General features: G+C 44.6%; 1 protein-coding gene across 1 annotated transcript in view; it reads left to right on the top strand.

Moving 5' to 3' along the window:
• Positions 1-27,321, top strand: part of LOC128647449 (probable ATP-dependent RNA helicase DDX60) — a 1,088,706-nt gene that overhangs the window by 789,363 nt on the left and 272,022 nt on the right. Inside the window, exon 30 of the mRNA XM_053700235.1 lies at positions 23,761-23,865. Within this exon, the coding sequence (XP_053556210.1) occupies positions 23,761-23,865 (105 nt within the window). The remainder of the gene's footprint in view (positions 1-23,760; positions 23,866-27,321) is intronic.

The following is a 27,321-nucleotide window of genomic DNA, read 5'->3' as shown; positions in this document are numbered from 1 at the left end:
AGCGGTAGAAAGAGATATGGTAACTCCAAACTGTTTGCACAGAGATTTCCAAAATCTTGAGACAAATTGAACTCCTCGATCAGAAACAATGTCCAAAGGAAAACCATGTAATCTGGTGATATGGAGAATAAACAATTCAGCAAGTTTCTGGGCCGATGGTAATCCAGGTAATGGAACAAAATGAGCTGTTTTGGAAAACCTGTCTACCACAACCCATATGGTCTTGTTTCCGGCAGAATTAGGAAGATCTGTAATAAAGTCCATGGAAACATTAGACCAGGGATAATATGGAACAGGCAGAGGTTGTAAGAGACCAAGAGGTAAAGATGAAGACTGTTTATTAGAGGTACAGGAATGACAAGCTGCAACATAATCCTTGACATCTTTGCCCATGGAAGGCCACCAGACATGTTGTTTGAGTTTCCATAAAGTATTACGTACTCCAGGATGTCCAGATAGAACATTATCATGAGCCCAACGGAGAAGTTTTAGGCGGAATTCAGTAGGTACAAATAAGATCCCAGGAGGTATGTTAAAGGATGAAGGAACAGAAGCTTGAACAGACTGTAATGCTTGGAAAGGAAAAGTAGACAACTGAGCTAGAACTTTAGCAGGACGGAGAATGGGTTCAGAATCCAAAAATGTAGAATCAGAGGCTAGAAACTGTCTAGATAAAGCGTCTGCTTTCGTATTCTTAGAACCAGGAATATAAGAGAGGACAAAATTAAATCTGGAGAAGAAGAGAGCCCATCGGGCTTGACGTGAGTTGAGGCGTTTGGCAGTATGAAGATACAGAAGATTTTTATGATCCGTGAGAATAAGAAATGGTTGAACCGTGCCTTCAAGCAGATGTCTCCATTCTTCCAAAGCCATTTTAATAGCTAATAGTTCCTTGTTACCGACGTCATAATTCAGTTCAGAAGTATTGAACTTCTTGGAGAAAAATCCCACAGGAAGGATCTTGCTAGAAACAGGATTTCGCTGAGATAGTACTGCCCCAGCAGCGATTAAAGAAGCATCCACTTCAAGGATGAATTGGAGACTCGGAACAGGATGGCAAAGAACGGGAGCAGAAGTAAATGCAGACTTCAGAGATTCAAATGCCTGTAAGGCTTTATCAGACCAATGCTTGCAATCCTGACCCTTCTTAGTAAGAGCAGTAAGGGGTGCCGAGATGTTAGCAAAGTCTTTTATGAACTTACGATAGTAATTGGCAAACCCCAGGAACCTTTGAAGAGATTTTAAGGACGTAGGTCTAGGCCAATCAATAATTGCCGACAGTTTGTCAGAATCCATCTTGAATCCAGACGGGGAAATAATGTAACCCAGGAAAGGAATAGATTCTTGATGAAAAGAGCACTTTTCAAGCTTGGCAAAGAGAGAATTTTCACGTAATCTCTGGAGTACTAGTGTAACATGATGAACGTGATCCTGGAAAGTCCGGGAATAAATTAAAATGTCATCAAGATAGATAATAACGAATTGATTAAGATAGTCTCTGAATATTTCATTAACAAAATGTTGAAAAACTGCAGGGGCATTGCATAACCCAAAAGGCATAACTAAATATTCATAATGCCCAAACCGGGTATTGAAGGCAGTTTTCCACTCGTCCCCTTTACGCATTCTGACCAAATTATATGCCCCACGAAGATCCAATTTGGTAAAGATGGAAGCACCCTGGAGACGGTCAAATAATTCGGGAATGAGAGGGAGTGGATAACAATTCTTGATTGTTATTTGATTAAGAGCTCTATAGTCAATGCAAGGACGAAGGCCTCCATCTTTTTTTTCCACAAAGAAAAAACCTGCTCCTACTGGAGAAGAAGAAGGGCGGATAAAACCTCGGGCCAAATTATCCTTGATATATTCCTCAAGTGAAACATTTTCTTGATGAGAAAGTGGGTATGTTTTACCCTTAGGTAGAGGAGCTCCTGGTAATAGGTCAATGGGACAATCAAAAGTCCGGTGTGGAGGTAATACTTCAGCATCCTTTTTAGAGAAGACATCACAGAAAGAATGATAATGTCCAGGCAAAGAATCAGGAATGTCCAAAGTTGCCACAATTGTACTAGAAATTTTGGGAGTACTTTGAAGACACTGTTTGAAACAAGAAGATCCCCAAGCAACAAGTTCTCCTTTAGACCATGAAAAAACTGGATCGTGTAATTGAAGCCAAGGGAGTCCCAAAATGAGAGGAAACTGTGGGGAAGAGATTATGTCAAAACAAATGGATTCGGAATGAAGTACTCCTACAGACATAAGAAGTGGTATCGTAGAGTATTGAATGAAACCAGAACCTAAGGGTTGACCACTGACAGTGGTGACCTTAACTACTTGGCTCTTGGAAAGCAAAGGAATATGAAAAGCAGTGACAAAGTCCGAATCCATAAACATTCCTGCAGCTCCAGAATCGATGAGAGCTTGAGCCTGAAACTTGGTGTTGCCAAAACGGATAGTGACTGGAACAAACAGCTTGGGATTGAGGGTAGAAAAAGATCTTTGGCTTAACTCAGTCCCTCTTTCTGGAGTTAAGCCCTGGCTTTTACTGGACGAGGTGGACAATCTTTTAACATATGCCCCTTAATACCACAGTAAAGACATAGTCCCAAATTACGCCTTCTGAGACGTTCAGCTTCGGATAATTTAATTGCACCAACCTCCATGGGTTCACTTGACTCAGAGATAGAAGTATTTGGATGAGGCAGGTTTGGTGAACGAGGAATTGGACGGAAAGAAGATCTGATAAAGGATCTTCTGTTACGATCACGTTCATGGAGACGCTCAGAGTAACAAGCATCTAGCTTGATACATAAGTTGATAAGTTCTTCTAGAGAATCAGGAAGATCCCTATAAACCAATTCATCTTTCAAACGATCACAAAGACCTTTACGAAATGCTGCACGCAAGGCCCCATGATTCCACATAGTTTTAGCAGCTAAAGTCCGGAATTCTATAGCGTATTGTGCTACAGAAAGAGACCCTTGTCTTAGATCTAAAAGTCCTGCTTCAGCAGCTGCTGATCTACCAGGTTTATCAAACACAGAAGAAAATATGGATACAAAAGTGTCAATATCATGGAGCAAAGGATCATCCTTCTCCAGCAGTGGAGAAACCCAAGCCAAAGCTTTACCCTTCATAAGAGAAATTAAAAAGGTGATCTTGGAGGAAGAGGAAACAAACATCTGAGGATTATTTCTGAAGTGAAGGCGGCACTGATTTAGAAATCCTCGACAGTCTTCAGGATTGCCGTCATATTTATCCTGGTAGAGGAATTCTAGGAATAAACTGTTCTGCAGGTTGTGGCGGATTAAATGCAGGGTTAGAACTGGCCGCAGGAACTACAGGTGTTGCAGAAACTTGAGAAGGAGAGAGATTATGCAAAAGAGCAGTAATTTGATCCAATTTAGAATCCAGGGATTGTAGGTGTGCAGAGTGGGTTCCAAGAAGCTGTCCCTGTAGAGCCACAGCTCTGGATAACTCACCAGGGTCCATTTTATGGCCTGTTTGTAATGTCAGGATAGGTTAAGTCCACAGTTAGACCCAAATGCTAAAATGAAGTTAGAATAACACTTTAGCACTGTGAGTATATTCCAGGAACTGACCCTGCGACAGCTGCAATATTATACTCACAGAAATTAACTGGAAGATGGTACAGCAGGGTCAGGAGAAGAACTTCAGGTAGTTAGGGTAAACCAAAAGAGTAATCCATCAAGCAATAACCGGTAACAAGAAATCAGGCAGGCAGGGGTTAACCAGAAGGATTTGTCAAACAAGCAAAGTCCAGCAATGAGTAATCAGGCAGTTTGGGGTAAACAGTAGAATGGTCTAGCAAGCAAAGTTCCAGCAACGTGAAATCAGGCAGTATGAGGTTAAACAGTGGAATGGTCAAACAAGCAAAGTTCCAGCAGCGTGTAATCAGGCAGTTTGGGGTTAAACAGTAGAATGGTCAAACGAGCAAAGTTCCAGCAGCGTGTAATCAGGCAGTTTGGGGTTAAACAGTAGAATGGTCAGATAAGCAAAGTCCAGCAACGTGTAATCAGGCAGTTTGGGGTTAAACAGTAGAATGGTCAGATAAGCAAAGTCCAGCAACGTGTAATCAGGCAGTTTGGGGTTAAACAGTAGAATGGTCAAACAAGCAAAGTTCCAGCAGCGTGAAATCAGGCAGTATGTATAATCCAGGCAGTATGAGGTTAAACAGAATAATGTCCAAACAAGCAAAAGTCCAGATAACAGGAATCAGGCAGGAAGGGTTAAGTGGGATAAGGAGTTAAACAAGCCAGCAATTCTTGATTCAAATAAGTAATCCAAAAGTTACTTACAAGCCAGGAGAAGAACAAACAGGCCCGAGGTGAGGAGACGCCGGAATAAGAAGGCCCAATGACGTCAGCAGAAGGGGCCGAGGGGAACAGGGTTGCTAAGCAACCAAGGAAGCGCTACCGCGCTGTCAAAGAGAAAAGGAAGCGATCAGCAGCTGAGCTGAGCGATCGCGACAATATGTCTGTAAAACATAAATTATGCTTACAAGATAATTTCATTTCCTTCTGTATAAGGAGAGTCCATGGCATCATTCCTTACTGTTGGGAAATACTGAACCTGGCCACCAGGAGGAGGCAAAGACACCCCAGCCAAAGGCTCAAATACCTCTCCCACTCCCCCCATCCCCAGTCATTCTGCTGAGGGAACAAGGAACAGTAGGGGAAATATCAGGGTATAAAAAGTGCCAGAAGAAAAATATAATTTAGGGGGCCGCCCATCGGAGAACACGGGCAGGGGCTGTGGACTCTCCTTATTCAGAAGGAAATGAAATTATCTTGTAAGCATAATTTATGTCTTCCTTCTTAATATAAGGAGAGTCCACAACATCATTCCTTACTGTTGGGAATCTTATACCCGAGCTCTAGAGGACACTGAATGATAACGGGAGAGACAAAAAGAGAGGCAGACCCTAATCTGAGGGCACCACAGCCTGCAAAACCTTTCTCCCGAAGGCTGCTTCAGCTGAAGCAAAAACATAAAAATTGTAAAATTTAGAAAAAGTATGTAAGGAGGACCAGGTAGCCGCCTTACAAATCTGATCCATAGAGGCCTTGTTCTTAAAGGCCCAAGAGGAAGCCACTGCTCTAGTAGAATGAGCCGTAATTCTCTGGGGAGGTTTATGTCCCGCTGTCTCATAAGCTAAGCGAATAACACTCCATAACCAAAAAGACAAGGAAGGCGCAGAGACCTTCTGCACCTTACCCTTCCTGGAATAGGCAACAAACAAGGAAGGAGTCTGTCTAAAATCCTTAGTAGCCTGAAGATAGAACATCAAGGCTCGAACCACATCCAAATTATGAAGCAAACGTTCCTTCAAAGGATTAGACACAAAGAAGGAACCACAATCTCTTGATTGATGTTGCGGTCTGACACGACCTTAGGAAGAAATCCTAACTTAGTACGTAAGACAGCCTTATTAGAATGGAGCACCAGATAAGGAGGCTCACATTGCAAAGCGACAATCTCTGAAACTCTGTTCACAGAATGAATAGCCAGTAGAAAAAGAACCTTCCAGGACAACAACTTAATGTCGATTTCATGCATAGGCTCAAACGAAGACTGTTGCAAAACCTTAAGAACCAGATTCAGATTCCAAGGAGATCTGAACACAGGTCTGATTCTAATCAGAGCCTTAATGAAAGACTGAACATCAGGAAGCTCTGAGAGCCTATTGTGCAGTAAAACAGACAAGGCCGAAATCTGTCCCCTCAGGGAACTGGCCGAAAGACCTTTCTCCAGTCCATTCTGGAGAAACAACATAATCAATCCTGGCAACCTTATTTTATGCCAGGGAAATCCACACTCTTCACACCAGAATAAGTAGGTTCTCCACACCTTATAATAGATGCGACGAGTAACTTACGAGCTTGAATGAGGAGAAGATAACATCCTCACTAGATACGCGAACCACATCCTTCGCGGCCATGATGGAGCAATCAGTATTACTGATGCCTGCTCCTGCTTTATGCAGGCCACTACCCGAGGAAGGAGTGGTAATGGCGGAAAAATTAGATTAGATTGAACCTCCAAGGAACTGCTAATGCATCTATTAGCTCCGCCTGAGGTTCCCTGGACCTCGACCCATATCTGGGTAGCTTGGTATTGAGACAAGATGCCATGAGATCTATCTCCAGCATCCCCGACCTCCTGCATATCTCCGCAAACACTTTGGGATGGAGAAACCATTCCCTCGGATGAAAGAATTGTCTGCTGAGAAAATCCGCTTCCCAGTTGTCCACACCCGGAATGTGGATTGCTGACAGCAAACAGTTATGGGCCTCCGCCCACTCCAGAATCCGAGATACTTCCCTCATTGCTAGGGAGCTTCTCGTTCCCCCTTGATGGTTGATGTAAGCCACCAAGGTTATATTGTCTAATTGGAATCTGATAAACCAGGATGAACCCAGAAGAGGCCAAGCCTTCTTAGCATTGTAGATTACTCGAAGTTCCAGAATGTTGATCGGGAGGGAGCATTCCTCCTGAGATCACAGGCCCTGTGCCTTCTTGGCACTTCAAACGGCTCCCCATCCTGATAGACTCACGTCCATAGTCACAATCTCCCATGATGGTCTTAGAAAGGATGTCCCTCGGGACAAATGATCTGGACAGAGCCACCAAGAGAGCGATTCTCTCAACTGGCTGTCCAGGGAAATCTTTTGAGACAGATCTGAATGATCATGTTCTACTGCTTCAGCGTGCACAGCTGTAAAGGTCTAAGATGGAACCTGGCAAAGGGAATTATGTCCGTGCTGGACACCATGAGACCAATTACCCCCATACACTGAGCCACAGATGGCCTTAAGGAGATCCGGAGGGCAAGACATGCCGAAGCTAGCTTGCAATGTCTCTGGTCTGTTAGAAATATCCTCATGGATATTGAGTCTATTAAAGTACCGAGAAATTCTACCCTGGTGCTTGGAATAAGAGAACTCTTTTCTAAGTTTATCTTCCATCTATGAGATCGAAGAAGAGAGAGAAGAGATACTGAATGGTCTTCTGCTAGACGAAAGGATGGTGCTTGAACAAGAATGTCATCCAAGTAGGGAGCTACTGCTATACCCTGGGTTCTGGGCCAGGAGAGCCCCTAGAACTTTTGTGAAGATTTGTGGAGCAGTAGCTAGACCAAACGGAAGTGCAATGAACTAGAAGTGCTGATCCAGGAACGCAAACCTTAGGAACTGCAAGTGGTACCTGTGGATTGGAACGTGAAGGTAGGCATCCTTCAGATCTATAGTGGTCATGAACTGTCACTCCTGAACTAGAGGAAAGATGGACCTTAATGTCTCCATCTTGAACGAGGGGACATTTAGAAACTTGTTTAAGCACTTTAGGTCCAGAATCGGGCAGAAAGTTCCCTCTTTCTTTGGGACAACGAACAGGGTTGAATAGTATCCCAAACCTCTTTCTGTGATAGGAACCGGGACAATGAACTCTAAGGAGGCCAGATCCCGCATGCACCCCAGAAAGTCTTCCCTCTTTTATTTTCTGGAAGACAGGCTTGAGAGGAGAAATCTGCCCTTGGGTGGAAACCTATCTTGTATGACCCTGAACCAAACATCTGAAAACAGCAACAGTCTGCCCCCTACACGATCAATCGTCAAATCGGGGGCTGCCCCTTCACTCCAACTTAGTCTCGGTGGGCTTCTTGTTCTGCTTGGATTTATTCCAGGATTGGGTTGGCTTCCAAGTGCTCTTGGTTTGTTTGGGCTTAGAGGAGGACTGCTGACGTTGGGACTTTTCAGAACGAAAGGAACAAAAATTAGATCCTTGTCCTTTAGATTTGTTCTTTTTATCCTGCGGTAGGAAGGCACCATTGCCCCCTGTAACCGTGGAGATAATGGAGTCCAGACCTGAACCAAATAAAATATTTCCCTTAAAGGGAAGGGAAAGTAGTCTAGACTTAGAAATCATGTCCACAGACCAGGACTTCAGCCAGAGCGCCCGGCGGGTCTGTACTGAGAAATCTTAGCATTCAGGCGAATAATCTTTATGTTTGCATCACAGATAAAAGAATTAGCAATTCTCAAGTTTTTAATTCTTTCTTGGATAATTTTAAGGGGACCCTCCACCTCAATCAAATCCGCTAAGGAGTCACACCAGTAGGCTGCAGCTCCAGCAACCGAGGGAACAGCCGCTGCTGGTTGAAACAGGTATCCAGTATGCTGAAACATTTTTCTGAGAAAAATTTCCATATTTGTATCCATCGACTCTCTGATTGATGAGCTATCCTCAAGTGGGATAGTAGTACGCTTGGCTAGCATGAAGATAGCACCATCCACCTTAGGGACGGAACCCCACAACTCCAGCTGAGAGTCCGGGACCAGGAATAATTTTTTAAAGGCAGATGAAGGGGAAAAGGAAGATCCAGTTCTCGTTCTTAATAATGTTCGCCATTATTACAGGTACAGGAAAAGTTAGCGGTGCTACCCTGTCCTTCTACACTCTGTCTAATTTTGGGATCAAAGGTTCATCAGGCAACTTAGCCTCTGGAACCTATAATGTCGACAGAACCTCCTTTAGAAGAAAATGTAAGTGTTCAATTTTAAATCTAAAGGCTGGCTCCTCTGCAGCCGGAGGCCTAGAGGTAGCAGACTCCAATCCAGAAAGTTCACCCTCTGAAGACTCAGAGTGTGACCCATCCTTGGATACCTGAAAAACAGACAAATCTAATAAATCACTGGATGACCCCTGGACCAAAGATGTATGTTTAACCTTTCGCTTGCGCTTTGCAGGGCGAGGTAAAGCACTAAGAGCCTCAGACACCGCCGTCTGTAACTGTGCAGTAAAGTCTGATGGTAAAAAGCTCCCTCCAGACATAGGATCAGGCGTGCTATGGGAAGCTGCATGTGATGAGGGAGATGACTGATGGTATGCACCTCACAGACGGAAAGTCCTCAGAGGTGAGTGGCTCAGTTGTACTAAAGGGGTTAACCTTCTTAGACATAATGACCTTGTTGATGCATATGGAACATAGTTGAGAGGGTGGGCATACCAAGGCCTCCTCACAATATAGACAGGCATTGCTATTAGGGATAGAGTGAGTAGCCTCGAGCATATCAGAATCCTCCATAGCTTGCTATAATAACAGTAGGACACAGAATAAATGATCTTTTATTTCTCACAAAACGGCACCTTTATACTCCCAATGACTGGGGCACTCACCACCTCCTAGACCCAGGCAACAGAGAAACAAACGTCTTCTCCGACACCTAGCTCAGTCCGGAAAGGGAAAACGAAAGTATGACCACACCCGGTCATGGGATGTGCAAGACAGGACCGCCTCTGCTATGAGAAAAAGCGTGCCAAGCTACAAGCTGCGAAGCGTTTAAAGTGAAAGTAAAAACCTGTGTGTTCCATTACCGCATAACAACAGTCTATAAGCCCAATAAATCTCCACATAAAGCAGCATAAATGAACGTATCACATTTGATTAATCCCCACTGTTCAATAACCTCCCTCAGGAGGCATTAACGCAAGATTCTATTGAGATAAAAGGAGCCACACTGTGACCCTGTCTTCTAGCGTTTTCAACATATGTAAAAATTGAAACAATCTTACCAGAATCCATGCTGTGGAACAGAAACACAGGCTTTCAAGTGTGACAGTCTTGAAGCATCGCTCCTGACATGGACTTGAGTGAAGAAAAAGCAGTCAGTGAAACTCGTCAACACTGGTTGCTTAAGGTGTTGTTAGCATGCAGTCTGGATGGGTTCGCAGGAAGACTCTCCCTGCATCTTCAGACTCTAACTTTTGTCAATGCTCTCACTGAGAGGCTGACAAGACTACTTAAAACTCCAGTCCCATATCGAAGGGCGTATAACCTTCCTGAGGAACAACTCTGAAATCTTCTGACACTTCTCTGCCATCCTCCTGTGACGAAAGGCAAAGAATGACTGGGATATGGGGGAAGTGGGAGAAGTATTTGAGCCTTTGGCTGGGGTGTCTTTGCCTCCTCCTGGTGGCCAGGTTCAGTATTTCCCAACAGTAAGGAATGATGCAGTGGACTATCCTTATATTAAGAAGGAAATACATATTTACACATAAATATATATATATATATATATATATATACATACATACATACACTTATATATAGACATGTATACGTATGTATCTCAAAGTTAAAGCCCTTGCATTCCTGACCTCTGATATTTTTGAGCCCTTATAACTTTTTAAAAGGCCATAATACCCAAATGTTTAAACACTTGAAAGTGATTCAGCATAGCTGTAAAAAGCTGACTAGAAAATTTCACCTGAACATCTATATGTAAAAAAGAAAGATATTTTACCTCATATGTTCCTCAGTAGCCACATCCCATTGTAAAGGACTTCTAAGCAGCATATCAGTATGTCTGTCCCGGGACAGCCGAAGGATTGAGCCTCGTATTTCCCTATTCAGTGTAAGGAAGTTTACAATGAAATCTCATGAGAGTTAAGTCAAATCTCATGAGCTCACAGTAAAATAGTTCATGACCTCAGCACTGTTGATGCTGATTGGCTGCTGTTCATTTCTTCATTTGTTTTTTTTTACCTGCAGCTGGGCTGCAGCTGAGTATAGCTTTTTACACAGAACTTGCTCTTTTTACATAGAAATGCTCAGGTGATATTTTCTTGTCAGCTTTTTACAGTAATACTGCATCCGTTTCAAGTGATTTAGCATATGAGTAGTATGTCCCTTTAAGCATTTTAAAAAAAAAAACATTTTTATCAGACCTTGTTACCATGAGTGTAACTGTACTTTTAAATGTAATTTCTCTTGTAAGGTGTATCCAGTCCACGGATCATCCATTACTTGTGGGATATTCTCATTCCCAACAGGAAGTTGCAAGAGGATCACCCACAGCAGAGCTGTCTATATAGCTCTTCCCCTAACTGCCATACCCAGTCATTCTCTTGCAACTCTCAACAAGCATGGAGGTAGTAAGAGAGAAGTGGTGAAAAGTAGTTGTTTTTTTGCTTCAATCAAAAGTTTATTATTTTTAAATGGTACCGGAGTTGTACTATTTTATCCCAGGCAGAAAATAGAAGAAGAATCTGCCTGTGATTTTGATTATCTTAGCAGGTTGTATCTAAGATCCATTGCTGTTCTCACACATAACTGAAGAGAGAGGTAACTTCAGCTGGGGAATGGCGTGCAGGGTGTCCTGCTATGAGGTATGTGCAGTTAAATTTTTTTTCTAGAGATGTAAATGCTAGAAAATGCTGCTGATACCAGATTTATGTAAGGTAAGCCTGAATACAGTGATTTAATAGCGACTGGTATCATGCTTACTTTTAGAGGTAATACTCTTATAAATTTGCAATATAAAACGTTTGCTGGCATGTTTAAGCGTGTTTATATATGCTTTGGTGATAAAACTTTATTGGGGCCTATTTTTTCCACATGGCTGGCTTAAATTTGCCTAGAAACAGTTTCCTTAGACTCTCCACTGTTTTAACATGAGTGGGAGGGGCCTATTTTGGCGCTTTATTGCGCAGCAAAAATTACAGACTGAGACATCCAGCTTCCTCCAGGAGTCCCCTGAATGCTATAGGACATCTCTAAAGGGCTCAGAGGCTTTCCAAAGTCGTTTATTTGGGAAGGTAGGGCCACAGCAGAGCTGTGGCAGTTGGTTGGGACTGTTAAAAAACGTTTATATCGTTTTTTTGATCCGTTTTTGAACTAAGGGTTTAATCATCCATTTGCAAGTAGGTGCAATGCTCTGCTAGTTTATTATACACACTGTAAAAATTTCGTTTGATTTACTGCCTTTTTTCACTGTTTTTCAAATTCTGACAAAATTTGTTTCTCTTAAAGGCACAGTACCGTTTTTATTTTTTGCTTGTTAACTTGATTTAAAGTGTTTTCCAAGCTTGCTGGTCTCATTGCTAGTCTGTTTAAACATGTCTGACATAGAGGAAAATCCTTGTTCATTATGTTTAAAAGCCATGGTGGAACCCCCTCTTAGAATGTGTACCAAATGTACTGATTTCACTTTAAGCAATAAAGATCATATTCTGTCTTTAAAAAAATTATCACCAGAGGAATCTGATGAGGGGGAAGTTATGCCGACTAACACTCCCCACGTGTCAGATCCTTTGACTCCCGCTCAAGGGACTCACGCTCAAATGGCGCCAAGTACATCTAGGGCGCCCATAGCGTTTACTTTACAAGACATGGCGGCAGTCATGGATAATACACTGTCAGCGGTATTAGCCAGACTACCTGAATTTAGAGGAAAGCGAGATAGCTCTGGAGTTAGAAGAAATACAGAGCATACTGACGCTTTAAGAGCTATGTCTGATACTGCCTCACAATATGCAGAAGCTGAGGAAGGAGAGCTTCTTTCTGTGGATGATGTTTCTGACTCAGGGAAGATGATTCAACCTGATTCTGATATGTCTACATTTAAATTTAAGCTTGAACACCTCCGCGTGTTGCTCAGGGAGGTTTTAGCTGCTCTGAATGACTGTGATACAATTGCAGTGCCAGAGAAAATGTGTAGACTGGATAAATACTATGCAGTGCCGGTGTGCACTGATGTTTTTCCAATACCTAAAAGGTTTACAGAAATTATTACTAAGGAATGGGATAGACCAGGTGTGCCGTTCTCTCCCCCTCCTATTTTTAGGAAAATGTTTCCAATAGATGCCACCACACGGGACTTATGGCAGACAGTCCCTAAGGTGGAGGGAGCAGTTTCTACCCTAGCAAAGTGTACTACTATCCCTGTCGAGGACAGTTGTGCTTTCTCAGATCCAATGGATAAAAAGTTAGAGGGTTTCCTTAAAAAGATGTTTATTCAACAAGGTTTTATCCTACAGCCCCTTGCATGCATTGCGCCTGTCACTGCTGCTGCGGATTTCTGGTTTGAGTCTCTGGAAGAGGCTTTACAGGTAGCGACTCCATTGGATGACATACTTGACAAGCTTAGAGCACTTAAGCTAGCCAATTCTTTTGTTTCTGATGCCATTGTTCATTTGACTAAACTAACGGCTAAGAATTCTGGTTTTGCTATCCAGGCGCGCAGGGCATTATGGCTTAAATCATGGTCAGCTGACGTCACTTCAAAGTATAAGCTGCTTAACATTCCCTTCAAGGGGCAGACCCTATTCGGGCCTGGTTTGAAGGAGATCATTTCTGATATCACTGGGGGAAAATGTCAAGCCCTTCCTCAGGATAGGGCCAAACAGTCTAATTTCCGTGCCTTTCGAAACTTCAAGGCAAGTGCGGCATCAACTTCCTCTAATGCAAAACAAGAGGGAACTTTTGCTCAGTCCAAGTCGGTCTGGAGACCTAACCAGACCTGGAACAAAGGTAAGCAGGCCAAAAAGCCTGCTGCTGCCTCTAAGACAGCATGAAGGAACAGCCCCCTATCCAGTAACGGATCTAGTAGGGGGCAGACTTTCGCTCTTTGCCCAGGCTTGGGCAAGAGATGTCCAGGATCCCTGGGCGGTGGAAATTATATCCCAGGGATATCTTCTGGATTTCAAAGCTTCCCCTCCAAAAAGGGAGATTTCACCTTTCACAATTATCTGCAAACCAGATAAAGAGAGAGGCATTCTTACACTGTGTACAAGACCTCCTAGTTATGGGAGTGTTACGGTTACCCTTAGTCTCGCTGAGAGATGGACCGCTTAGTAGCCTGGATCCCTATTGCTAAAGAGGGGAGAAGCTGCTTTCCATAGTATTCTATATGAGTCTCGCAAATATAGAATAATCTCCCTTAGCTGCAGTACAGCTAGGATACCCTTCTGCCCACAAAAACGAGTCAACGCTGCGATTGAGGGTCAAAACAAGAACTCAGGACTGGGATGCCCAGCCTGCTTTTTATTAAGGTTACATGCACACAGGGCACTCCCAGGGGGAGAGGGGGGGAAGCACAAAATCCCCCATCACACATTTAGATAGAGAGCACTGTCCTTTGACAGGCCACAATAGGATTACAGTACTTAAGATAACAAGTTTACAAGTTCATCTTATCAATTAGCAGTCTGGCTCCAGAGGTGATTAGACAATAGTTTCTAAAAGCTGAAAAAAAAGAGTTAACTCTTTATGAAATGAAACTTGTTACGGTTTTCTTGGAGCCCTTCTTAGGCGCTGGCTTGCTGGTTCAGGCATTGCTGCTGGGAAATAAGCTTTTCACAACAAAATAACTAATGCTTCTGTAACATTGCTCCCTTTCTGTGGAACACTCTGGCAGACACGGTCTGACCCCTTTTCGGGGCAGACTAAGGCTGTCCAGACCGCTGGTTATGCAGGGCTGAGGTCGGTTTGTCTGGACAACCCGTCGGCGTTGCCATTCTGTTTCCCAGGTCTGTAAGTAATGGTGAAATTGAAGGTTTGCAACGATAAGCTCCAACGTAATAGCCTGCCGTTATCTCCAGAGACCCGGTTCAGCCACACCAACGGGTTATGGTCGGTGACCAGAGTGAACTCCTGACCATATAAATAGGGAGTCAATTTCTTTAATGCCCACACCAAAGCCAAACACTCCTTTTCGACCGCTGCATAGCTGACTTCGCGGGGCAGGAGCTTCCGGCTGATGTAGGCAACTGGATGCTCCCCTCCATCTTCGCCTACTTGGCTGAGGACGGCTCCCAGCCCGAACATGGAAGCATCGGTATGGACGATAAAACGTTTGTTAAGGGCTGGGGCCGCCAAGACAGGAGCGTTAATTAGAGCATTTTTGAGAGCCTGGAAAGCCGTTTCACAGTGGGGAGACCACAGGACCTGTCGAGGTAAGTTCTTCTTGGTCAAGTCAGTCAGGGGTTTGGCAAGTGTGCTGTAGTCTGGTACGAACCGTCTATAGTACCCTGCCGTGCCCAGGAAGGCTAGGACCTGAGTCTTAGTGATGGGGGTGGGCCAATTGGCGACAGCTTCTATTTTGGCCGGCTCTGGTCGCTGCTTTCCACACCCCACCCGGTGACCCAGGTACTGTACCTCGGCCATCCCAAAGTGGCATTTTTCTGGCTTCAGAGTCAGGCCAGCAGCCCGGATCTGATCCAGAACCATTCCCACATGAGCTAAGTGGTCCTCCCAGGACTCACTGTGGATCGCTATGTCGTCCAGGTAGGCGCAAGCAAAACTCTGGAAGCCATCCAGGAGCCTATCCACCAAGCGCTGGAATGTAGCTGGGGCATTCTTCATCCCAAACGGCATTACCCTAAACTGATATAAGCCGAATGGGGTGACGAATGCCGACTTGGGGATAGCCTCCGGGGCCAGGGGAATCTGCCAGTAACCTTTGCAGAGGTCAATAGTGGTCAGGTAATTTCCCCTGGCTATACGATCGAGTAGCTCGTCTACCCTGGGCATAGGGTAAGCGTCCGTCACGGTATTTTCATTGAGCCTCCGATAGTCTACGCAGAACCGGGTGGTCCCATCTTTCTTGGGCACCAAGACAACTGGGGAGGCCCAGGGACTATCGGAGGGCTCAATTACCCTGAGCTGGAGCATCTCATCGATCTCCTTCTTCATTCCTGTCCTAACTGCTTCGGGGATTCGGTACGGAGCCTGGCGCAAGGGAGCTTGTCCCGGAGTATCTACCTGGTGGGTGGTTAAAGTAGTGTACCCTGGCTTCGGGGAGAAGGTGAGGTGTTTGGACTGGAGGAGTTGGTTGAGCTGCTCCCTTTCAGTGGGGCTAAGTCGGTCCCCTATCTGAACCTGAGCCACTATACCTGTGGGGAGGCTCTTTTCTAATAGGTCTGGAATGGGTAAACTGTCGGGGTCTTCCTGAGGGGAACAACATATGGCCGTCACGTTCTCTGGTCGCTCAAAATATTCCTTGAGCATGTTTACATGGAATGTCTTTCTAAGATTGTTGTCGTGGCAGCTAGCTATCACATAAGTGGTGTCTCCCCTTTTCTCTACGATCTGGTAGGGACCCTGCCAGGACGCCTGCAATTTGTCTGTCTTCACCGGCTTAAGTACTAACACCTTTTGTCCTATGGTGAAGATTCTCTTTCGGGCCCCCCGATCGTACCATACTTTCTGTCTTCTCTGGGCCAACTGGAGATTAGCCCGCACGGATTTGGCTAATTGCTCCATTCGGTCCCTGAGTTCCAGCACGTATGGCACAATTGGGACACCGTCAGCCTCCATCTCTCCCTCCCAGTGCTCCCGGATCAGGTTTAGGGGTCCCCGTACCTTTCTTCCGTAGAGCAACTCGAAGGGAGAGAACCCTGTCGTTTCCTGGGGCACCTCCCGATAAGCAAATAGGAGGTGCGGCAGGAAGCGTTCCCAGTCTCGGTATTCCTGAGTGAACGTCTTGAGCATTTGCTTGAGGGTCCCATTGAACCTCTCACACAGCCCGTTCGTCTGGGGGTGGTATGGGGAGCTTAGGAGGGACTTAATTTTGCAAACCTGCCAGAGTTGTTGGGTCAATTCAGCCGTAAATTGGGTGCCTCGGTCGGATAGGATTTCTTTTGGAAATCCTACCCGGGAGAACACCTGTACTAGTGCATTCGCTACCGTATCCGCTTGTATGTTGGATAGGGCGACAGCCTCTGGGTACCTGGTAGCGTAGTCCACTACGGTAAGAATGTATCGCTTACCGGAGGGACTAGGGGTAGCCAGTGGTCCCACTAGGTCAATAGCAACCCGGCTGAAGGGTTCCTCTACAATGGGCATATTTACTAGCTGGGCTTTAGGGTGATCGCCTCGCCTTCCTACTCGTTGACACACATCGCAGGTGTTACAGTAAGTTCTAACGTCAGCGTGCACCCCTGGCCAAAAGAACGTGTGAGTAATGCGGTGTAGGGTACGGGTAACGGCTAGGTGGCCTGCTAAGGGGATGTCGTGGCCTATTTTGAGGATTTCTTGACGGTATTTGTGGGGCACTACCAGCTGTCGCCTACGCTGTCCCCTTTTCTCTGTCCAGCGGTATAGTTTCCCTTTTTCCCATAAGAATGTTTCGTTATCTGCCCCGCCCCCTCCGGTCTCTGCTCGTTCCCGGTACTTTTGTAAGGTCGGGTCAGTCTTAGACTCTGCCTCGAAAGCATCTGGGGTGTCCCAGGGTATGGGGCCTAACCTGTCAGGCAAGGTTGGGGTAGGTCTTACCTGTGTCTCCCGCACTGGTGAAAGCTCTCGCTCCGTCCGGGCTTGGGCCCGTGTAGTCACTGGGTCCGCCTCGTTGTTGCATACTGGAGCATAGGCAGAAGTCATGGGGCCCAAATCGTTGCCCAGTAGTACTTCGGCAGGTAAATTATCCATTAGGCCCACGTTCACAGCCCCCTTTCCCGCTCCCCAATCAAGATGCACTTTAGCTGTTGGAATTTTGTACACATCCCCCCCCGCCACTCTAACGGCCACAGTCTGTCCGGATCGCTTGTGCTCTGGCACCAAATGACTCTGTACCAGCTTGATAGTAGCCCCTGTGTCTCGCAATCCCTCGGTAGATCGCCCCTCGAGCCATACCCTCTGCCGATGGTGCTGGCGGTTATCTGAGGCAGCATATACAGGGTCTGCCTCGTGAAGCGGCCCCACATATCCCTCCATAGGGGCCTCTTGGTTAACACAGAGGGCCCGGGCCGGACGATAGGACCCAGAGGGGTCATTGTAATTCCTGGGTGTCTGGTGCGTATTAAGGGGGCAGCTAGCCATGAAATGCCCTGGTTGCTTGCATCGGTGGCAAGTCGGTCTGGGGCGCTCAGAGCTGTTATTGGGTGGTCCTGAGTGTCGGACGGGCCCTGTGGGCACCGGGGCTCGGAATTCAGCACGAGGGGGTGCACGGTAAACCTCTCTGGGTTCGACCCGTGCTGGAGCTCGGTAGTTCATGGGTTCGTGAAGACGGGAGTCATAATGTTCATCGGCCAATTTGGCTGCTTCTTCTAAGGTAGAAGGCCGCCTGTCTCGCAGCCATTCCTTCCCTTGCTGTTCCATGCCATTATAAAAATGTTCTAAGAGAAACAATTGTAAAATTTCCTCCCCAGTCACCGCTTTACTTCCGCTCAGCCAGTGATTTGCCGCTCTCCGCATTCGGTGCGCCCATTCCATATGGGTATCGTTAGGCTTCTTTTCCGTGCCCCGAAACTGTCGGCGATACGTGTCCGGAGTTACAGCGTACCGTCGCAACAGTGTCTCCTTAACTAGCTCATACTGTGTCACTTCCTCAGCACCCAGAGTACGAAAGGCTTCCAGGGCTCGCCCGGATAGTTTCCCAGACAATATCGTGGGCCACTCTCTGTTGGGAATCTGGTGCAGGGCACATTGCCTTTCGAAGTCCGCCAAATATTCATCAATCCCTGTCTCGCTCTCTAGGAAGGGTCGAAATGCCGCATAGGGTATCTTGGGCCTCCCAGCATTTTCGACAGGGATGATTACCTGCGGGGCTTCAGCATTGCGGTGTGCGTTCGCTAGGTTGAGTTCGTGGGCTCGAGTCTCTCGTATATCCTCGTCCGCCTCCGCCATCAACTGCTGTACCAATTCCATGGAGGGGTTCGGCCCGTATAATGAGAGCCTTTCCCGAACAATCCTGGTTTTTTCGTCACTAATCGTGGTCGGTGTTTCCGCCATTGTGAAGCTCTGATCCAGTTCGGTCAATTCTGCGATCAGCTCTCTCCTCGGCCGGTTGCTGGCGTACCCCCCTCTGCTTTCAAGTAAATCCTTTAGGGTTGTACGCTTCAATTTTTCGTAAGCGCTCTCCATCCGTTCTGTACCTCTCCTAGGAAATCCAGGAAAATCCCGCCGCTGCCGCCAAATGTTACGGTTACCCTTAGTCTCGCTGAGAGATGGACCGCTTAGTAGCCTGGATCCCTATTGCTAAAGAGGGGAGAAGCTGCTTTCCATAGTATTCTATATGAGTCTCGCAAATATAGAATAATCTCCCTTAGCTGCAGTACAGCTAGGATACCCTTCTGCCCACAAAAACGAGTCAACGCTGCGATTGAGGGTCAAAACAAGAACTCAGGACTGGGATGCCCAGCCTGCTTTTTATTAAGGTTACATGCACACAGGGCACTCCCAGGGGGAGAGGGGGGGAAGCACAAAATCCCCCATCACACATTTAGATAGAGAGCACTGTCCTTTGACAGGCCACAATAGGATTACAGTACTTAAGATAACAAGTTTACAAGTTCATCTTATCAATTAGCAGTCTGGCTCCAGAGGTGATTAGACAATAGTTTCTAAAAGCTGAAAAAAAAGAGTTAACTCTTTATGAAATGAAACTTGTTACGGTTTTCTTGGAGCCCTTCTTAGGCGCTGGCTTGCTGGTTCAGGCATTGCTGCTGGGAAATAAGCTTTTCACAACAAAATAACTAATGCTTCTGTAACAGGGAGTGATCCATCCAGTTCCAAAGGAGGAACAGGGACAGGGATTTTACTCAAATCTGTTTGTGGTTCCCAAAAAAGAGGGAACCTTCAGACCAATTTTAGATCTCAAAATCTTAAACAAATTCCTCAGAGTTCCATCATTCAAGATGGAGACTGTTCATACCATCCTACCTATGATCCAGGAAGGTCAATATATGACTACAGTGGATTTGAAGGATGCTTATCTTCACATTCCGATACACAAAGATCATCATCGGTTTCTCAGGTTTGCCTTCCTAGACAGGCATTACCAGTTTGTAGCTCTTCCCTTTGGATTAGCTACAGCCCCAAGAATTTTTACGAAGATTCTGGGGTTGCTGCTGGTAGTCCTAAGACCAAGGGGCATAGCAGTGGCCCCTTATTTAGACGACATCCTGATACAGGCGTCAAACTTCCAAATTGCCAAGTCTCATACGGACATAGTGCTGGCATTTCTGAGGTCGCATGGGTGGAAAGTGAACGAGGAAAGGAGTTCTCTATCCCCCCTCACAAGAGTTTCCTTCCTAGGGACTCTGATAGATTCTGTAGAAATGAAGATTTACCTGACGGAGACCAGGTTATCAAAACTTCTAAATTCCTGCCGTGTTCTTTATTCCATTCCTCGCCCTTCGGTGGCTCAGTGCATGGAAGTAATCGGCTTAATGGTAGCGGCAATGGACATAGTGCCATTTGCCCGCCTACATCTCAGACCGCTGCAACTCTGCATGCTCAGTCAGTGGAATGGGGATTACACAGATTTGTCCCCTCTACTAAATCTGGATCAAGAGACCAGGGATTCTCTTCTCTGGTGGCTATCTCGGGTCCATCTGTCCAAAGGTATGACCTTTCGCAGACCAGATTGGACAATTGTAATGACAGATGCCAGCCTTCTAGTCTGGGGGGCAGTCTGGAACTCCCTGAAGGCTCAGGGATCGTGGACTCAGGAGGAGACACTCCTTCCAATAAACATTCTTGAACTGAGAGCGATATTCAATGCTCTTCAGGCTTGGCCTCAGCTAGCGGCAATGAGGTTCATCAGATTTCAGTCGGACAACATCACGACTGTGGCTTACATCAACCATCAAGGGGGAACAAGGAGTTCCCTGGCGATGTTAGAAGTCTCAAAGATAATTCGCTGGGCAGAGATTCACTCTTGCCACCTATCAGCTATCCATATCCCAGGTGTAGAGAACTGGGAGGCGGATTTTCTAAGTCGTCAGACTTTTCATCCAGGGGAGTGGGAACTCCATCCGGAGGTGTTTGCACAATTGATTCATCGTTGGGGCAAACCAGAACTGGATCTCATGGCGTCTCGTCAGAACGCCAAGCTTCCTTGTTACGGATCCAGGTCCAGGGATCCCAAGGAGACGCTGATAGATGCTCTAGCAGCGCCTTGGTCCTTCAACCTGGCTTATGTGTTTCCACCGTTTCCTCTGCTCCCTCGTCTGATTGCCAAAATCAAGCAGGAGAGAGCATCAGTGATCTTGATAGCGCCTGCGTGGCCACGCAGGACTTGGTATGCAGATCTGGTGGACATGTCATCCTTTCCACCATGGACTCTGCCTCTGAGACAGGACCTTCTACTTCAGGGTCCGTTCAACCATCCGAATCTAATTTCTCTGAGACTGACTGCCTGGAGATTGAACGCTTGATTTTATCAAAGCGTGGCTTCTCCGAGTCAGTTATTGATACCCTAATTCAGGCACGAAAGCCTGTCACCAGGAAAATCTATCATAAGATATGGCGTAAATATCTTTATTGGTGTGAATCCAAGGGTTACTCATGGAGTAAAGTCAGGATTCCCAGGATATTATCTTTTCTCCAAGAAGGATTGGAAAAAGGATTGTCAGCTAGTTCTTTAAAGGGACAGATTTCTGCTCTGTCTATTCTTTTGCACAAGCGTCTGGCGGATGTTCCAGATGTTCAGGCTTTTTGTCAGGCTTTAGTTAGAATCAAGCCTGTGTTTAAACCAGTTGCTCCGCCATGGAGTTTAAATTTGGTTCTTAAAGTTCTTCAAGGGGTTCCGTTTGAACCTCTTCATTCCATAGATATTAAGCTTTTATCTTGGAAAGTTCTTTTTTTGGTAGCTATTTCCTCGGCTCGTAGAGTTTCCGAGTTATCTGCCTTACAATGTGATTCTCCTTATCTGATCTTCCATGCAGATAAGGTAGTTCTGCGCACCAAACCTGGGTTTTTACCTAAGGTGGTATCTAACAAGAATATCAATCAAGAGATTGTTGTTCCATCATTGTGTCCTAACCCTTCTTCAAAGAAGGAACGTCTATTACACAATCTTGACGTGGTTCGTGCTTTAAAGTATTATTTACAAGCTACTTAAGATTTTCGTCAAACATCTGCATTGTTTGTTGTCTACTCTGGACAGAGAAAAGGCCAAAAGGCTTCGGCAACTTCTCTTTTGCTTTGGCTAAGAAGTATAATATGCTTAGCTTATGAGACTGCTGGCCAGCAGCCTCCTGAAAGGATTACAGCTCATTCTACTAGAGCTGTGGCTTCCACATGGGCCTTTAAAAATGAGGCTTCTGTTGAACAGATTTGCAAGGCAGCGACTTGGTCTTCGCTTCCTACTTTTTCAAAATTCTACAAATTTGATACTTTTTCTTCTTCGGAGGCTATTTTTGGGAGAAAGGTTTTACAGGCAGTGGTACCTTCCGTTTAAGTACATGCCTTGTCCCTCCCTTCATCCGTGTACTTTAGCTTTGGTATTGGTATCCCACAAGTAATGGATGATCCGTGGACTGGATACACCTTACAAGAGAAAACATAATTTATGCTTACCTGATAAATTTATTTCTCTTGTGGTGTATCCAGTCCACGGCCCGCCCTGTCTTTTTAAGGCAGGTATTTTTTAAATTTAAACTACAGTCACCACTGCACCCTATGGTTTCTCCTTTCTCTGCTTGTTTTTCGGTCGAATGACTGGATATGGCAGTTAGGGGAGGAGCTATATAGACAGCTCTGCTGTGGGTGATCCTCTTGCAACTTCTTGTTGGGAATGAGAATATCCCACAAGTAATGGATGATCCGTGGACTGGATACACCACAAGATAAATAAATTTATCAGGTAAGCATAAATTATGTTTTTGATGTGTTTTGTGCAACTTTTACATATCCACATACAGGTATATATATATACTGTATATATGTACACACACACAGTAAAAACTCACTGCACATGGAGATGCTGCTTTGAACATTGTACCAGAGAAGCCTAAGAAATGTACTAAAACACCTCTTTGTGAGATTACTTTCAATGATTTAATCCCTTTTGACATTTCACCTGCAATGTCCATTGCGATGCAGATACCTTTACAACAAATCACTATTGTTACAATGCTTTGAACATCGGGCCATATGTCTTATGCCTCTGCATGACACATAAAGGCATTTTCAGGGAAAGGGAACAATGGAAAACAGAGCACTGGTTAGCTAACAAAAAATATCCCAGTGTTGCTGCTAATCACAGTGTTAATCATTTCTCTTACTTGACAAAAATTGTCTGACTCAACTCAACTTTTAAAGCTGATATAACTTCTGCTGATAACAATATTTCTCAGAACATCTGAATTTCCTACATTTGATGCCAACAAAAGCCTTTATTAGTATTAGAATAGCATTGGCAGCAGAATAATACTGGGTCCTAGTATTAAACTGACACTGGGATTACATCTTCAATTAACTAAATAATTCCTTTTTGTTTTATGCCAGAAACAATTGCCCTTTTAAAATGAACTGCTTAGTCAACTTAAAGCACCTGCTGCATTAACCCGTGTATAAAATGTCCACTTAAAGGGATATGAAACCCCCAAAAAATCTTTCATGATTCAGATCATTTAATTTTAAACAATTTTCTAATTTTTCTTTGTTTCTTTGCTATCTTTTGTTGAAAAGCAGGGACGTAAGCTTAGGAGCCGGCCCATTTCTGGAACAGTATATGGCAGCAGTTTTGCAAGAATGTTATCCATTTGCAAAAACACTAGATTTGCAATAATATGATTCCCACTAGAAGGCAAACCCCCAATGTTCATCTCTACCAAAGGGACCTCCCTCATTGCAGTACCCCCAGGGTAACCTCTAATCTTAATCTTTACATGCAGTTATATGAAAATTGGTGTATACTGTCTCTTTAAACAGTAAATACATGCTAGATGTAATGATTTAATTCAAAGCAAAGATCAGCATTTAGAATTAAGCCCTGACCATGTCCTGATTTGTTAGAAAGGTAGGGTTCACTTTTGATACTCAGTGGACTATTTGAACCCTGATCTATAAATTAACTTTTCCAGTCTGGGATTTTTAGATTTGGGTTTGGGTAACTCTTCGCTTGCTGTCTTTCAGAGCTGAGAATGAACTTGAAGTTGAGAAACATTATTGCTGACCAGTTTTTGTAATGGTAGCTAATATGATACTTTTTTTATTTATTTTTAAAGGTTATAACAGCTACTGGCTCACTAGCCCTGGGAATCAATATGCCATGTAAATCTGTTGTCTTCATGCATGACTCAGTGTATTTGGATGCCCTCAGCTACAGACAGGTACTCATTTTATTCACAAACACTACACAGCCATACCCACACATACATAAAGTAACGTTATTTTATATTGTGTTGTAATTATGCAAAGATATACATTGCTTATACCTAGGCATTAATTATAATTATTTTAATTTGCTGCGATTTTTTAAAATAAGAAAAGTGGTACAATAAATTGGTTTATCATTTTTGTATATACTGTATATATATATATATATATATATATATATATATATATATATATATATTATTTTGCTTTTAGCTTTTTGAATCAATATTTGCATTTTTTAAAATGGAATAAAGATGGAAAATTACTCGCTAAAAAAACAAAATGTATGCTTACTAGTGATGTCGCGAACCTAAAAATTTGGGTTTGCGAACTGCGAACGCAAACTCCCGCAAAAGTTTGCGAACCAGCGAACCGGGCGAACCCCCATTGACTTCAATGGGCAGGCAAATTTTAAAACCCACAGGGACTCTTTCTGGCCACAATAGTGATGGGAAAGTTGTTTCAAGGGTACTAACACCTGGACTGTGGCATGCCGGAGGGGGATCCATGGCAAAACTCCCACGGAAAATTACATAGTTGATGCAGAGTCTGGTTTTAATCCATAAAGGGCATAAATCCTCTAACATTCCTAAATTGTTTGGAATAACATGCTTTAAAACATCAGGTATGATGTTGTATCGATCAGGTAGTGTAAGGGTTACGCCTGCTTCACAGTGACAGACCAAACTCCCGCAGTGGGTACAACATCATCATCATCACACCGTACGTCCATGTGTGTAATGCTGCCTGACTGAGACATATCCCTGTTATCTACATCCTCTGGCAATAATGGTTGCGCATCACTCATTTCTTCCAACTGATGTGTAAATAACACCTCTGACAGATCAAGTGAAGCGGCTGTGGTGCTAGTGTTGGTGGTGGCGGCAGGCTGGCGAGTTGTAACTTGAGAGGTGCTGCCCAAAGATAAGCTGGAGGAGGATGGTGCGTCAAGGTTCGGAGCGGAAGCTATAGAAGATTGGGTGTCCTGTGTTAAAAAGTCAACTATGTCCTCAGAACTTTTCGAGTTCATGGTACGTGGCCTCTGAACACTGGGCATTATTCTAGGGCCAAAGGAAATCACAGCACCACGACCACGACGGCACCTGCGGGGGTGGCCTGCCTCTGCCTGTCATTTTTTTTTAAATGTACACTTACACTACTATTAAACAAGATATGAGTGGTGGCACTGGGCAAGTGCGCACAGTATACGCTGTGAGCCTGACACAAAAAAGCAGACTGATGTTTCACAGTCCAAAAACTTTTTTTTTTTTTTTAAATGTACACTTACACTACTATTAAGCAAGATATGAGTGGTGGCACTGGGCAAGTGGGCACAGTATACGCTGTGAGCCTGACACAAAAAAGCAGACTGATGTTTCACAGTCCAAAAACTTTTTTTTTTTTTAAATGTACACTTACACTACTATTAAACAAGATATGAGTGGTGGCACTGGGCAAGTGGGCACAGTATACGCTGTGAGCCTGACACAAAAAAGCAGACTGATGTTTCACAGTCCAAAAAGTTTTTTGTTTTTAAATTTCCACTACTGTTACACCAGATATGAGTGGTGGCACTGGGCAAGTGGGCACAGTATATGCTGTGAGCCTGGCACACACGCTGGCAGGCAGGCAACTGCAATTAGATTACACTAGCAGACTGATGTTTCACAGTCAAAAAAGTTTTTTTTTTTAAATGTACACTACTGTTACAGCAGATATGAGTGGTGGCACTGGGCAAGTGGGCCTGGCACACACACTGGCAGGCAGGCAACTGCAATTAGATTACACAAGCAGACTGATGTTTCACAGTCAAAAACGTTTTTTTTTTTTTAATTTACACTATTGTTACACCAGATATGAGTGGTGGCACTGGGCAAGTGGGCCTGGCACACACGCTGGCAGGCAGGCAGGCAACTGCAATTAGATTACACTAGCAGACTGATGTTTCACAGTCAAAAAAGTTTTTTTTTTTTTAAATTTACACTACTGTTACAGCAGATATGAGTGGTGGCACTGGGCAAGTGGGCCTGGCATACATGCTGGCAGGCAGGCAGGCAACTGCAATTAGATTACACAAGCAGACTGATGTTTCACAGTCAAAAAAGTTTTTTTTTTTTAATTTACACTACTGTTACACCAGATATGAGTGGTGGCACTGGGCAAGTGTGCCTGGCACACACGCTGGCAGGCAGGCAGGCAGGCAACTGCAATTAGATTACACTAGCAGACTGATGTTTCACAGTCAAAAATTGATTATTTTTTTTTTAATTTACACTACTGTTACACTAGATATGAGTGGTGGCACTGGGCAAGTGGCTTGGCAGGCAGGCAACTGCAATTAGATTACACAGGGAAAAGGGCTTTTTGGGGTGCTGTCCTTACAGCAGAGATCAGATGAGTCTTTCAGGTGGACACTGAATACACTAGCCTAGCTATCAATTTCCCTATTAAATCACCAGCAGCTACACTGTCCCTCCTCTCACTAACAATGCAGCTTCCGAATGAATCTAAAATGGCTGCTGTCCAGGAGCTGGGAGGGTCTGGGAGGGAGGGTCTGCTGCTGATTGGCTGGAATGTGTCTGCAGACTGTGAGATACAGGGTCAATGTTTACTCAATGATGACGAATAGGGGGCGGATCGAATATCGCATATGTTCGCCCGCCGTGGCGAACGCGAACATGCTATGTTCGCCGGGAACTATTCGCCGGCGAACTATTCGCGACATCACTAATGCTTAACTGATAAATTAATTTCCTTAATGAGAGTTCACGAGCCATTAAAGGGACATAAGACCAAAAAATGTTCCTTAATGATTCAGAAAGAGAACTGTTTTTCAAACCTGTCCTGAGGCTTCCCCAACTGGCCACATTTTGAGGATATCAGAACTGGAACACAGGTGAAATAATCAGCTGATTAGTAAACATGATAATTGTACCTGCTCTCACCCAAGTTAATCCTGAAAACCTTGCATGTTGGGGAAACCAGGGAGATAGAGCATACAGTTTTAAAAAAACGTGAAAAGCAGGAATGTAAGCTCAGTAGTGTGCATGTATCTGCAGTACTATATTGCAGCAGTTTTGCAACAATGTTATACATTAGCAAGAGCACTAGATGGCAACACTATTTCCTGTCATGTAGTGCTCCAGACATGCGCGCGCTACCTAACTAGATATGTCTTCAACAAAGAATAACAAGAGAAAAAAACTAATTTCATAATTGAAGTAAATTCCCCAAATCGCTGAAAAAATGAATTATTGCTCTACATACAGATGGCCTAGGCTATAAGAAGATCGCCAAGACCCTGAAACTGAGCTGCAGCACGGTGGGCAAGATCATACAGCAGTTTCACAGGACAGGTTCCACTCAGAACAGGCCTCGCCATGGTCAACCAAAGAAGTTGAGTGCACGTG

Source organism: Bombina bombina, chromosome 2 (genome assembly GCF_027579735.1).
Source record: "Bombina bombina isolate aBomBom1 chromosome 2, aBomBom1.pri, whole genome shotgun sequence".
NCBI classification, from domain to species: domain Eukaryota; kingdom Metazoa; phylum Chordata; class Amphibia; order Anura; family Bombinatoridae; genus Bombina; species Bombina bombina.
Note: the sequence above shows the minus strand (reverse complement) of the source record. Positions and strands in the feature narration are given on the sequence as shown.